Raw genomic sequence first — 13,726 nt, forward strand, 5'->3', positions numbered from 1 at the left:
TTATTTTTCTGTAAATTTAACATTTCAATTAATCATATTTACCAAGTGTTCTTCACTTTCTTTGTCTAATTTATCTTTCTGTATTTCATTCCTTATGTTAAAGTCCTTTGATCTAATCGAAGGTATTTTTATTGTTCTATTTTAATTTTCATGCAAACCTTTCCATTTACCATCTATTTAGTTTTCAAAACTTTAATTTCTAAGTCTCATTCATCAATTTACAAATTTACTTTATCTTTATTTTCAACATTTGTCTAATCGAAGACGCTTTGATGCACTTTTAGAAAACTGGTACTCGCACAGATGAATAGGTTTCGCTCCCAAAACACTAGATATCGAACCACCATCGATTTGCTAAAAATCGACAAAACAAATTGGCACACCCGGTGGGACAGTTTTAAATCGAAGTGTGTCAAAATAATTATTTTTCCAGTAATCTCTTAGTGTATGCGATTACGAAGTGGGAAGATCATTCACATGGCTGATGAATTATCAAATGTGAATGGTGGTTCATCCACCAATGATAGCATACCAGTATTCATGCAACAAGCCGACGTATCTCCACGTTCAGAAGGCGCAATTGGAACTGAAAGTATAACCGTTATAACTATTCAAACTAGAAATGTCGGACGTAATACTCGTCCACGTGGCCCATGCATAGTAATGGGGGCACTTTTCTCACTCTCATTTCATTTTTTTAAACAAACACACACACACACATATATATATATATAATATGCCCATTTTAAATTTTAAATGACCCCACTACAAATAAATTAAATCCAATTATTAAAAGTTCCAAATTCATTTTATCTTTCTATCATTTTGACTATTAGTTAACCTAATCAAATTTAGTCTTCTTCTATTCTCAAATTCCAGCCGTCACTCATTTATTCTCTTAAACCCCCTTCTTAGTTTTATATTTTCAACCTTCTTTTTCTATTCCTTGTCTTGTGGTCATCTTCTATTCATCAAAAGGTAAATTTTAAATTCTCTATTTTGTTTTATATAGCTCTCTATGACTCTATGTATCTTTAAATTTTATTGTTTCTCTTTTTGATATTTTTAATTGTAAGTTTTAATTCAAACAATTATAGTTTAGGTATTAATCTATTTTCTTTATTCTCTTCATGAATTTGTATATTTTATTTTATTCTCAATTTAGTGATCCTTATTATTTATTTGTTTATCTTTCGTTCTATTCTTTTATATGTAATTATGTTGCATATAAATTTTTAAAGTGAATTGATCAATTTAGACGAGATGAAGTTAGACGAGCTTATTTGCAAAAAGGTCCTTGTCAACCAAGAGAGACATGATTTTCCACAAACATATTTTGGAACTTCTCTCCGTAGATTTAATGCTGATTGGTTTGATGAATTTGGCAATTGGTTGGAATATAGTATTTCAAAATATGTTGTCTTTTGTCTCTGTTGTTATCTTATGAAACCTGATGGTACAAGTGGTGATGCTTTTGTAAAAGATGGCTTTTCAAATTGGAAAAAGAATGAGCGATTACAAACACATGTTGAAAATCATGATAGTGCTCATAATCAAATTCGAAGAAAATGCGAAGCACTCATAAAGCAAAAGCAACATATTGAAGTTATTTTTCAAAAGCATTTAGACTAAGCTAAAAGAGATTACCGAACTCACTTAACAACAACAATTGAGTGCATTAGATTCTTATTGCGACAAGGATTGGCTTTTCGTGATGATGATGAATCACACAATTCAAATAATCAAGGTATTTTTTGGGGCTTCTTGACTTTCTTGCTCAACATAATACAGAGATTGATCATATTTTCAAAAATGCTCATGGAAACCTTAAACTAGTAGTACCTAAAGTTCAAAAAGATATTGTTAGAGCTACTGTAAGTAAAACTACTAAAATTATTATTGATGATCTTGGAGATGATTTATTTGCTGTTTTAGTTGATGATGCTCGAGACATTTCTGTTAAAGAGCAAATGGTTGTTTGTTTGCGGTATGTGAACAAAGAAGGGATTGTAATTGAGCGATTTCTTGACCTTGTCCATGTTTCTAGCACAAATGTATTGTCGTTAAAAGTAGCTTTGGAATCTTTATTAGCAAAGCATAATTTAAGCCTAGCAAGGATATGTGGACAAGGTTACGATGGAGTTAGTAATATGTAGAGAGAATTTAATGGCTTAAAAAGTTTGATCTTGAAAGAAAATGCTTGTGCTTTTTATGTTCATTGTTTTGCTCACCAACTTCAATTAGCACTTGTGATTGTTGCAAAGAAACAGGTCAAAATTGCACTATTTTTTAATTTTCTTGCTAGTTTGTGCAATATTGTTGGAGCTTCTTGTAAACGTAAAGATATGCTTCATGAAAGTCAAATACAAAAGACAATTGTTGCATTACAAAATTGAGATGTTTCTAGTGGACGTGGCTTAAATCAAGAAACAACATTGAAAATGGTAGGTGATACTTGATGGGGCTCACATTATGATACAATACTTAGCTTGATTTCTATTTTTTCTTCAGTGATAGAAGTTCTTGAAGTCATTGAGGAAGATGGAAATAATCCTGAACAAAGAGCTGAAGTATGTCAATTATTGAATCATATTCAATCTTTTAAATTTGTATTCAATTTACATTTAATGAAAAGTATATTAGGAGTTACTAATGAGTTGTCTTAAACTCTACAAAGAAGTGATCAAGACATTATAAATGCTATGACATTGGTTAAAGTGTCCAAGTAACGATTGCAAAGTATAAGAGACAATGGTTGGTTCTCTTTACTCAATGAAGTTTCACTATTTTGTGATAGTCACAATATTCTTGTTCCAAATATGAATGACATATTTGTAACACAAGAAAGATCAAGGCGCAAAATCCAAAAAGTCTCAAACTTGCATCATTTTCAAGTTGAATTATTTTATCAAATGGTTGATAGATAACTTCAAGAGCTTAACAATCGTTTTACAGAGGTAAATACCGAGCTACTTCTTTGTATAGCTTGTTTGAATCCAAGTGACTCGTTTTTTGCGTTTGATAAGGAGAAGTTGCTTCGTTTAGCTGAATTTTATCCACATGAATTCTCTTCTACTCAACTTTTGGCACTTGAGTCAACTTGAGAATTTTATATTGGATATGCATCTTGATGATCAATTCTCAAATATAAATAGAATCAGTGAATCATCTCAAAAGTTACTTGAGACAAAAAAGCATATTATTTATCCATTAGTATTTCTTCTGTTGAAATGAGCTTTGATTCTACCTGTGGCAACGGCATCAGTTGAGAGAACATTTTCTGCTATAAACATCATAAAGAGTCGACTTCGTAATCGAATGGAAGATTAGTGGTTGAATGATTGTTTGGTTACATATATAGAAAGAGAGACATTCAATCAAGTTGATAATAAAACAATTATTCAACATTTTCAAAATATGAAAACAAGAATAGAAGTACCTTCAAAATTTGAAGTGAAGAAAGTTAGCGGCTAATGTAATTTTTGGTTTTTTTTTTTTTTATTCGAATAATTAATGTGCACTTTTATATTTTTAAATTTAAATTAATATATATTTTGATAGTAATGTGTATTATTTTTGCCCCCAACATAAATTTTCTGGGTCCGTCACTGGTCAGAGTCGATATCCTCAACGTGCTAGACCGAGTGGAGTTGGCGATGATGATGGTCCCTAGATCTTTGTTGATCATTGTGTTTGTATGTTTAGGTTAATTTTATCAATTAATATTTTTAAGGTTCGTCGTGTTTGTATTTTTAAGTTAATTTTATCCATTAATGTCCGTGAGTCGTTGTGCTTATATTATTAAGTGGTTAATTTATGTGAGTTATTATAGTTGACAGTTTATAAGATAATACATTTAAATTTGATACAATAATCTTACAAAAGATTAATTAAAAATTACATTAACTTAATTCTAAAATTATAATTTAAAATTCGATAAGGTAAACATATAAAAAAAAGTTTATATTTAATTGTAAATTCAAAATATAAAAGTGTGTACATAAATGAGTAGAGTCCTCTTATATATACACTAATTATACTTACATTTGAGATCAAGATTTTCTAAGAATTAATACTTTAACTGACTGAACAGTGACTCTAACTAACTGGACAATTTACAACTCACAACTCACTAACCGTTCAGTAATTGAATTTTTTCTTCATCCTTAAAATTTCTCTCAAACTAAGATATGGACTTTGGAATACCCTTAGTTTACGCTTATATCTATTAAACAATATTGTGATAAAGACTTTGTCAATGAATCTACCACTTAGTCTTAAGAGGGTATGTAAACAATATAGAGTAATTTTTTGTTCACTAAATCTTGAAGAAAATGAAGATCTAACTCTAAATATTTGCACCTACTAGAAAATATGGAATTTGTAACTAGAAGATATTTATTTTGATTGTATCCATACTTTTAGATATCAAACAACTTTATTTTTTTAGTTTTTCAGTTTAATCAGAAATATTATTATATCAACCATTGTCAAAATAACATACAGATTTAACAATTAAATAAAATTATGTCTCATCTGGAATTGCTTTACAGCACTCTCAAATGGGTTATGATGTTGTTAATCTATGTTTCACTATATTATCACAATTGAATACAGAGTATATAACTAATTTAAAGTTTAATTATTTTATTGATTCTTATAGTTTTACTAAATTTTTAATTAGGTTTCTATATTTTTTTTCTTTTTAATTGGATTCTTATAGTACTTTTAAATTTGTAATTAGGTCATTTTCATGTCAAAAGCGTTAAATTAAACATAATATTTCTCTCAACATATATATACAGTAAAAAATTTAATTAAATTTTTAATTATAAATATCTTTAATTTATAAAAAAATATTCTATTAATTCTAATATTTTTTATACTAAAAAGAACCTAACTATAAAATTAAAAGCAATACAACGACTAAATTGAAAAAAAAAATATAAAGACCTAATTATAAATTTAATAAACTATAAGACTAACAGAATAATCAAACCTTAATTTAACTAAAGGAGCTCTAAATAGGATAGGCAGGGTACCTTAGAATCACACAGTATTATAGACAAAAATTATCAATATCATTTTCTGAAGGATTACCATGTGTTCAAAACACGCAGCGGAAGAAAAGAAAGTAATCCTTAAAGATCTATTTTGTGCTTAAACTTTATTCTAATAATATGCAATATATAGATCAGATCTAAATACCTGTGTACGCTAGTAAAAATCACTTTTTCCTTCGATGGTACGAAGGCGTTATACGTATCCACACCGAGACCAACCTTTGCTATCAACTCCTTGACCAATGGACATCTGATCTAAATTGAGAAACCTCTTGCAACTCTTTTCACGCCATAAAATTCTTCTCCAAGAATCAGGTTCACATATATTTATGTGTGTAGAGGTAAAGGAACAAAATCCTTGTGTTTTTATTCTCTTTTTTTTTTTCAAGTACTCTTGGCTTATATATATATAGTATAAGATTTGTTATTGATTTTAAATTTGATTCTCAATTCAAATTTAAATTATATCTTTAAATTCCAAATCTAAATCTTTCAAATTTTATGAATCATATCATAACAATTTAAAACATAATCGATCAGAAGCAATTGAGGTTGCAGGAGTATTTGGTGTTGGTTCAATTAAATGAGGTGAAGTGATTTCTTCTATCCGAAACTTAGTGAGATAAGTAGTAGATGTAAAATTGTTAGAAGAATTAGAAAACATCATCTGATATGGAAATATTGTTTCAATAACTGTAACATGTCTCGCGGCAATAGATTCCATGGTCCAACAATGTTCGGACTAATAAATAGTCTTAGTATTTAAATATGTTTTTTAATAATTATTAAATAATTTTTATTTAATTTTAATTATTAATTAATTTTTTATTTATTATTTAATTATAAAATTTATTTTTTATTTATAAATATTATTTTATTATTCATCAATTATAGTCTGTTTTATCTTTAAAATTTTATCATTAAATTTTATGAATATTTATCTTTAATCTTTCTTTTCTTAATTTTAAAAATTTTAATTTTATTTTTTATTTTAAGATTATTAATTTTTTAATATATTATCAATTTATTTTTTAATTACCCAATTTTGATGAATTGTCTATGGATGTGGTTTATAAGTGAAAGAAAAACTGGTATAGTAGCTGATCTTGTTGGTCATATGTGGAACTATATATAAACATTTTAATTTTTAAGTCCAATGATTGAAAAGGATTTAAGATTTTAATGGTTTGTCAGTCAGCATTATTATTGATAGGATTTGATTATGGCGGCGATTGATTATGTATGTTGCAATTGCTATCTTCAATTGAAGGGTATGCAATTTTATCACTAAATGTTGATCTACTGATTTGAAATTGTGGATTGATCTATCTGGTATGTGTTTCCATGTCAATGAATTAATCTAGTTGATTTGTGTCAATGTGTTGAAGAAAAAATTAAAAAAGAAAAAGAAATTCAGACATTATAAAATTAGATAATTAAAAAATAAATTGACGATAGATTAAAAAATTGGTTATCTTAATATTAAAAAAAGATAAAATTAAGATTTTTACATTAAAATAAATTAAAAAGATTAAAGATAAATATTTATAGAATTTAATGATAATATTTTAAAGATAAGATAGATGATAATTGATAAATAATAAAATAATTATTGATAAAATACAGGATAAATTTTATAAAATAATATATGAAGAATTAATTAATAATTAAAATTAAATAAAAATGAAAAATGATTACAAAATTTAAAAAATATATTTTATTACCAAAATCATTTAATAGTCCAGATATTATTGGATCATAAAATTTTTTGTCATGTCTCATAAAATACACTTTACTATTTTTTATCATATACTTGTACTCTTTATGATTTGAATCATATCTCAGAAATAGATATAGATCAAATTTATAATTAGAATGGAATATTTATCTATAGCATTGTGTATAATTTTTATGGCAGAATGGCCAAGTTTTTTGTGCCAATGAATTAGATAGAGTGATTTTCATGATTAAATTGAGTAAGGTGATACAAAATTAGAGGCTCTAAATACTATGAAAATAATGTGATTTAAGAAAATAATATTAGTTCAGTTCAAAGAATGATGCTGCAACTGATATGAGATGAGAGAAAGCAAAACAAAAAAAAGAGAGTAACTTGAGAAAGAAGAAAGTTGTTACGGCCTGGCCCAAGCCTCTTTACGGGCTGGCCCGACTCGAGAATTACCCGACCCGAACGGTCGGGGATGGGACGCCCCGCAGTCGACCCGGACACGCGTCCCTAACAGCTCTGTTACAGCTGTGAGGAGCACGCCTCGGAGAAAGTAGGCCTGCCCTTATTGGGCCCACCTCTGACACAGTATATAAGGGGAAGGCCTTACCCTTCCCCCAAGGTACGTTACACTACACTACTCCCTTTTCGCCTGCACACTTCATTGACTTGCGCATCGGAGTGTCTTTGCATGTGACACCCCCCTTCTCACATCTGAAGAGCTCGGGACCTCGCCTATTCCAGCTCGGAGACGTTCGACCAGACGACTTCCCCCTTTTGTTGATCAGGACATTCACCCGATCCGTCCGGTACCCGACTTACCGAACATTGGCGCCGTCTGTGGGAATCGCCCATGGACTTCGTACTAGTCCAAAGTGGAACAGGCCGCGAGGCCGAGCCCGGAGGGGACGCTGCCGCGACTACTTCCCAGCAGCGCACAAGATCCCCTCCAAGACACCCAACACAATCTCGCGAAGGACGCCCCTTAGGGGGAACTGGCGACAACCACGCCAGGATAATGCAAGAACTGCGCCACAGGATGCAAGACCTGGAACGCCGGCTGGCAGACAGGGAACACGACCAGCACACCCCAGAACAAAGCCACTCCCGCTCTCACTCTAGGAGCCACTCCAGACACACGCTCAGCCCCCAGGCCGAATCCGGGAGCGTTGGGGAAAGAGGATGCGCTAGAAGACGCCATGACCCCATCATCTATGCCAGATGAGAAAGGCGGCACACTACAGGTCGAGAAACCGAAGACGCTCGTCGGGAGGACGATGAAGAAGGAACCAGGAGAACACGGGGACCCGTGATCATGGGGGCAACCCCGTTTCATCGTTCCATACTCGAGGTCCGGCTGCCAAAACACTTTGACAAGCCAACGGACATGAGGTACAACGGAACGCAAGACCCGCTGGAACACCTCACGGCCTTTGAGGCCAGAATGAACCTTGAGGGAGTGGGAGACGAGGTAAGGTGCCGCGCCTTCCCGGTCACCCTGGCGGGGCCTGCAATACGGTGGTTCAATAACCTCCCGCAAGGCTCGGTGACCGGCTTCGCAGACATCAACCACGCCTTCTTAGCCCAATTCACGACCAGGATTGCAAAGGCGAAGCACCCAATCAACTTGCTCGGGGTAACCCAGTGACCCGACGAGTCGACTAGGAAATACCTAGACAGAGTCAACGATGAGTGCCTGGAAATTGACGGGCTGACGGACTCAGTCGCGAGTTTGTGCCTGACGAACGGACTCCTGAATGAGGACTTCAGAAAGCACCTTACCACGAAACCAGTGTGGAGTATGCAGGAAATCCAATGTGTGGCCAAGGAGTACATCAACGACGAAGAAGTGAGCCGAGTCGTGGCTGCCAACAAACGGCAGCCCTCTCATAACCAAGACCGGCACCGCGGAAGCGGAGAAGGACAAAAGGAACACGCCAGAGACGGCGGCCCGAGCAAAGCTCCCAGACCATTTCCTCGTGTCGGGAAGTTCACCAACTACACCCCCCTCACCGCGCCGATCATGGAAGTTTATCAACAAATTGCTGAAAAGGGGATCGTGTCGAAGCCCCGACCACTGAAGGAACGAACAGGGAAAAACCGAAGCCTCTACTGTGACTATCACAAGGGCTATGGGCATAAAACCCAAGACTGCTTCGATCTAAAGGACGCATTGGAGCTGACCATCAGGGATGGAAAGCTAGCCGCATTTTCCCACCTCATAAGGGAGCCGAGGCGACGGAATCGCGACCACGACGGCGAGGATAGGACTCGGGCACCGAAGCGACGCCAAGAGCTGGAGGACGACGACCAGGGCCTCACCGTAGTGAACGTGGTAACAGCTAGGAATGCAACACCTTGGTCAAAGTCGGCACACAAGAAAGACGCCAAAGTCCTGGCGGTCTCCTCATCCTCTACGCGAAGCGCTAGAAAGCTCCCACCCATTTCGTTCGGCCCGGAAGATCAGTGGTTCGACGAGATCGGAGAGAGTCCTCCCATGGTCATAACGGCCAGAGTAGGAACCGGTCTCGTCAAACGAATCCTCATAGATACGGGGGCGGACTCGAACATCATGTTCCGAAATGTGTTCGATGCTTTGGGCCTAAGGGACGCCGACCTACAAACGCACCAGCACGGTGTCGTAGGCCTTGGCGACCATTTCATGAAGCCGGACGGCATAATCACCCTGCCAATCTCACTGGGACAAGGACAGGGGAGGAGAACGGTAATGGCCAAATTTGTGATCCTACGGGACTCCACCGCCTACAACATCATCATGGGGAGAAAGACAATCAACGACCTAGGAGGAGTCATCAGCACGAGGATGTTAGTAATGAAGTTCATAACTGAAGAAAGGTCAGTAGGATCTGTGAGAGGAGACCTGGAAATGGCAATCGCTTGCGACAACACCAGTCTCTCGTTAAGGAAAAAGTCTAAAGAGGCATCGGGAATATTCCTCGCCGACCTGGACGCCAGAGTCGATGACAAACCAAGACCCGAACCCGAGGGGGACCTGGAGAAGTTTAGGGTCGGGAACTCAGAGGAAAAATTCACGTTCGTGAATAGGAACCTCCCCCATGAGTTAAAAGAGCCTTTGATGGAAATGATCAGAGCCAATGGCGATCTGTTTGCTTGGACACCCGCCGACATGCCGGGCATAAACTCCAGTCTCATGTCGCACCACTTATCCGTCAGACCGGAAGCCAAACCTGTGGCCCAAAGAAGGAGAAAGATGTCTCAGGAAAGAGCAGAGGAAGTGGCCAGACAGACGGCCGGCCTCCTCGAAGCGGGGTTCATCCGGGAGCTGGACTATTCGACCTGGCTATCAAACGTGGTCCTGGTAAAAAAGCACAATGGAAAATGGAGAATGTGTGTGGACTACTCCGATCTCAATAAAGCATGCCCCAAGGACTGCTACCCCCTTCCCAACATCGATGCACTCGTCGACGCGGCTGCGGGATACCGGTATCTGAGTTTCATGGATGCCTACTCTGGCTACAATCAGATACCGATGCACCGGCCAGACGAGGATAAAATGGCGTTCATAATGCCAGGGGGACCTACTGCTACAGAGTGATGCCGTTTGGCCTAAAGAACACGTGGGCAACGTACCAAAGACTGATGAACAAAATATTCATCAACCTCATCGGCAAGACGGTGGAAGTTTACGTGGATGACATCCTCGCAAAAACCACCCTCCCTGACGATCTCATAAGCGACCTGGAGAACGTGTTCGCGTCCCTTCGACAACACGGCATGAGGCTCAACCCGCTTAAGTGCTCCTTTTCCATGGAGGCCGGAAAGTTCCTGGGATTCATGATAACCCAGAGGGAAGTGGAGGCCAACCCTGAAAAGTGCCAAGCGATACTCCAGATGAGGAGTCCAGGCTGCATCAAAGACGTTCAGCGGCTGACGGGAAGGCTCACAGCGTTGTCCCGTTTCCTCGGTGCGTCGGCAGCAAAGGCCCTACCCTTTTTCGCCTTGATAAAGAAGGGAATAGCATTTGAGTGGACCCCTGCGTGCGAAGAAGCCTTCAACCACTTCAAAGAGATTCTAGCAGCACCCCCAGTTCTCGGGAAGCCGAAAGCCGGAGAGCCACTCTACCTATACCTAGCCATCACAGAGGGGGCGTTCGCAGCGGTGTTGGTACGGGAAGAAGGGAAATCCCAGCAACCGATCTACTTTGTGAGTAGAGCACTGCAAGGGGCAGAATTCAGATACAGCAAAATGGAGAAGCTGGCACTGGCACTTCTGGTCTCCTCCCGCTGATTACGACAATACTTCCAGAGTCACCAGGTGGTCGTGAGAACGGACCAAGGGATTCGTCAGGTGCTCTAAAAGCCTGATCTAGCGGGAAGAATGATGACCTGGGCCATCGAACTATCCCAATACGACCTAGGCTTCGAGCCCCGACACGCGATTAAGGCGCAAGCAATGGCAGACTTCCTGGTGGAAGTAACTGGGAATCCAACCGAGGACGTGGACACACGATGGAAGCTCCATGTAGACGGAGCCTTCAACCAGACGTCCGGGGGCACCGGGATCATTTTAGAAAGTCCGGCCGGAGTCATCTATGAACAATCGGTTAAGTTTGAGTTTCCCGTGTCGAACAACCAAGCAGAATACGAAGCCCTCCTGGGGGGTTTGGTTCTAGCTCAGGAAGTCGGGGCCAAGAGGCTGGAAGTATGCAGTCACTCGCAAGTCATTACTTCGCAAGTGAATGGAAGCTACCAAGCTAGAGACTCATTACTACAGAAATACTTAGATAGGGTCAAAGGGCTGAGTAAACAATTTGAAGAGGTCACGGTCCAACACGTTCGAAGGGAGAGGAACACACGGGCAGATCTCCTATCCAAGCTGGCGAGCACAAAACCCGGAACCGGAAACCGTTCCCTCATCCAAGGCATCACGAAAGAGCCAGCAGTTGCCTTTCACCTGACCAAAATAGCCCCTTCTTGGATGGACCCCATCGCTGACTTCTTGCAAAACGGCAAACTCCCCCAAGACGAAAAAGAAGCCAAAGCGATAAGAAGGGAGGCCGCCAAATATACGATCATACAGGATCAGCTATTCAAAAAGGGACTCAGCCAACCTTTGCTGAAGTGTCTGCACCCCGACCAGACGAACTACGTTCTCAGAGAAGTCCATGAGGGGTGCTGCGGCCACCATATCGGGGGCAAGGCCCTATCAAGGAAGCTCATCCGAGCTGGATACTACTGGCTGACAATGATGAATGACTCCAAGGAGTTCGTAAGGAGATGCACGAAGTGTCAACAAAATGCCAACTTTCACAGAGTGCCAGCCTCCGAGCTGAGTCTGCTAACGTCCACTCGACCTTTCGCACGGTGGGGAGTCGACCTCTTGGGACCCTTCCCAGTTGGCCCAGGGCAGGTCAAGTACCTCATAGTTGCCATCGACTACTACACCAAATAGATAGAGGCCGAACCACTCACTAGCATATCCTCGTCCAATTGTAGGAAGTTCATGTGGAGACAGGTGATAACCCGTTTTGGCATCCCGGATATCATCATCTCGGATAACGGGACGCAATTCACTGACAAGAAATTCGCAGAGTTTCTCACTGGCTTGGGGATAAAACCGAAGTTCTCCTCAGTTGAACACCCCCAAACAAATGGGCAAGCGGAGTCTACAAATAAAATCATCTTACTGGGTCTTAAAAAGCGTCTAGACAGCAAAAAAGGCACGTGGGTCGACGAGCTTGCCTCGGTTCTCTGGTCCTACCGATCAACCGAGCAAAGCTCCACCGGGGAAACCCCCTTCCGCTTAACGTACGGGGTCGAAGCAGTGGACAAAGACCTGGTAGACGAGGTCAGAGAGATGGCCCACTTGTCAGAGGTAGCGCTAAAACAGAGGATAGCCCTGCGATACAACACCAAGGTCCTCAGAAGGGAATTTGAGGAAAGAGACCTTGTCCTGCGACGAAACGACATCGGGCCACCGTCTCCAGGAGAAGGAAAGATGGCGGCAAACTGGGAAGGCCCTTACAGAGTCAAAGAAGTGCTTGGCAAAGGCGCCTACAAGCTGGAAAAACTCGACGGCAAAGAAATCACGAGAACGTGGAATGCAGGTAACCTAAGAAGATTCTACTCGTAGCTTGGGCACACTAGCCAAGCGACCCAATGAGTTAGATAGGTGTTTAATTTTATCAAATGTTAATTTCCAATGATTTACTTTCATTAAACGCCTACCGTGCTCATAGAACTGTCCAGCTAACGACTACTTTTTACTTGTCTAAATTCTCCTATCTATTGTTCCCCAACATGTATCCCGCAGCATCGCATTCTTCAACGGCAACCCGGGATTGATCACCCCGGGAGCCAACCGAATCGTAGCCATAACGAACGGCCGCGATAATAAGACCAAGACGGTTTCAACTAAATTACCAGCACAAACGGCAAAACAGACACAAGCGATAAGTCCACGCGGAAAAAACGGTAACGAAATAAAATGCTAACAAACAAAATAAAGGCGATAATCATAAAGCCAACCAGGCGACCACTAAAGTATAAAAGTTAATGGTTTCAACAAGTATTCTACAAGGAAACAGAAAAAGCGCAAGTTACAAGAGTTCACTTCCGGGGCATATCGACAATCTTGCCGTCCTGGATTGTTTTGAAGACTCCAATAGCCGAAGTGTCGAATTCTGGGACCACGATCTTCACCTGGGCCTTGAGAGCCTCCTCGGTCATAAAGATTGCGTTCTTTCCCTGCTCCCTGACCGCCTTGTATTTCCTTTTCAACTCTTTCGCCTCGGCTCGCGCAACCTCAGCCAACGAGACGGCCGCGTCACGTTCCTTCTCCGCAGCGACCACCCGACCTTGCGCAGCGTTGAGCTGGCTCTCTAGAGTCATCTCCCGCTCGGTTAAACGGGAGACGGTGGCGTCGGAGGCATTCATTTTTTCCTCAAAGGACGCAT

General features: G+C 39.5%; 2 protein-coding genes across 2 annotated transcripts; both read left to right on the forward strand.

Moving 5' to 3' along the window:
- The first annotated feature begins 8,104 nt into the window (after nt 1-8,104).
- Nucleotides 8,105-10,366, forward strand: LOC140181506 (uncharacterized). Its single transcript, XM_072225134.1, has 3 exons — nt 8,105-8,425; nt 8,597-10,129; nt 10,295-10,366. Exons 1-3 carry the CDS (start codon nt 8,105-8,107, stop codon nt 10,364-10,366), a joined length of 1,926 nt encoding a protein of 641 aa, XP_072081235.1.
- A 785-nt stretch (nt 10,367-11,151) lies between these two features.
- LOC112770595 (uncharacterized) lies at nt 11,152-12,222 on the forward strand. Its single transcript, XM_025814929.1, has one exon. The coding sequence runs from the start codon at nt 11,152-11,154 to the stop codon at nt 12,220-12,222; it is 1,071 nt and encodes a 356-aa protein (XP_025670714.1).
- Nucleotides 12,223-13,726: the final 1,504 nt, after the last annotated feature.

This window comes from Arachis hypogaea, chromosome 18 (assembly GCF_003086295.3).
Source record: "Arachis hypogaea cultivar Tifrunner chromosome 18, arahy.Tifrunner.gnm2.J5K5, whole genome shotgun sequence".
Classification (NCBI taxonomy): domain Eukaryota; kingdom Viridiplantae; phylum Streptophyta; class Magnoliopsida; order Fabales; family Fabaceae; genus Arachis; species Arachis hypogaea.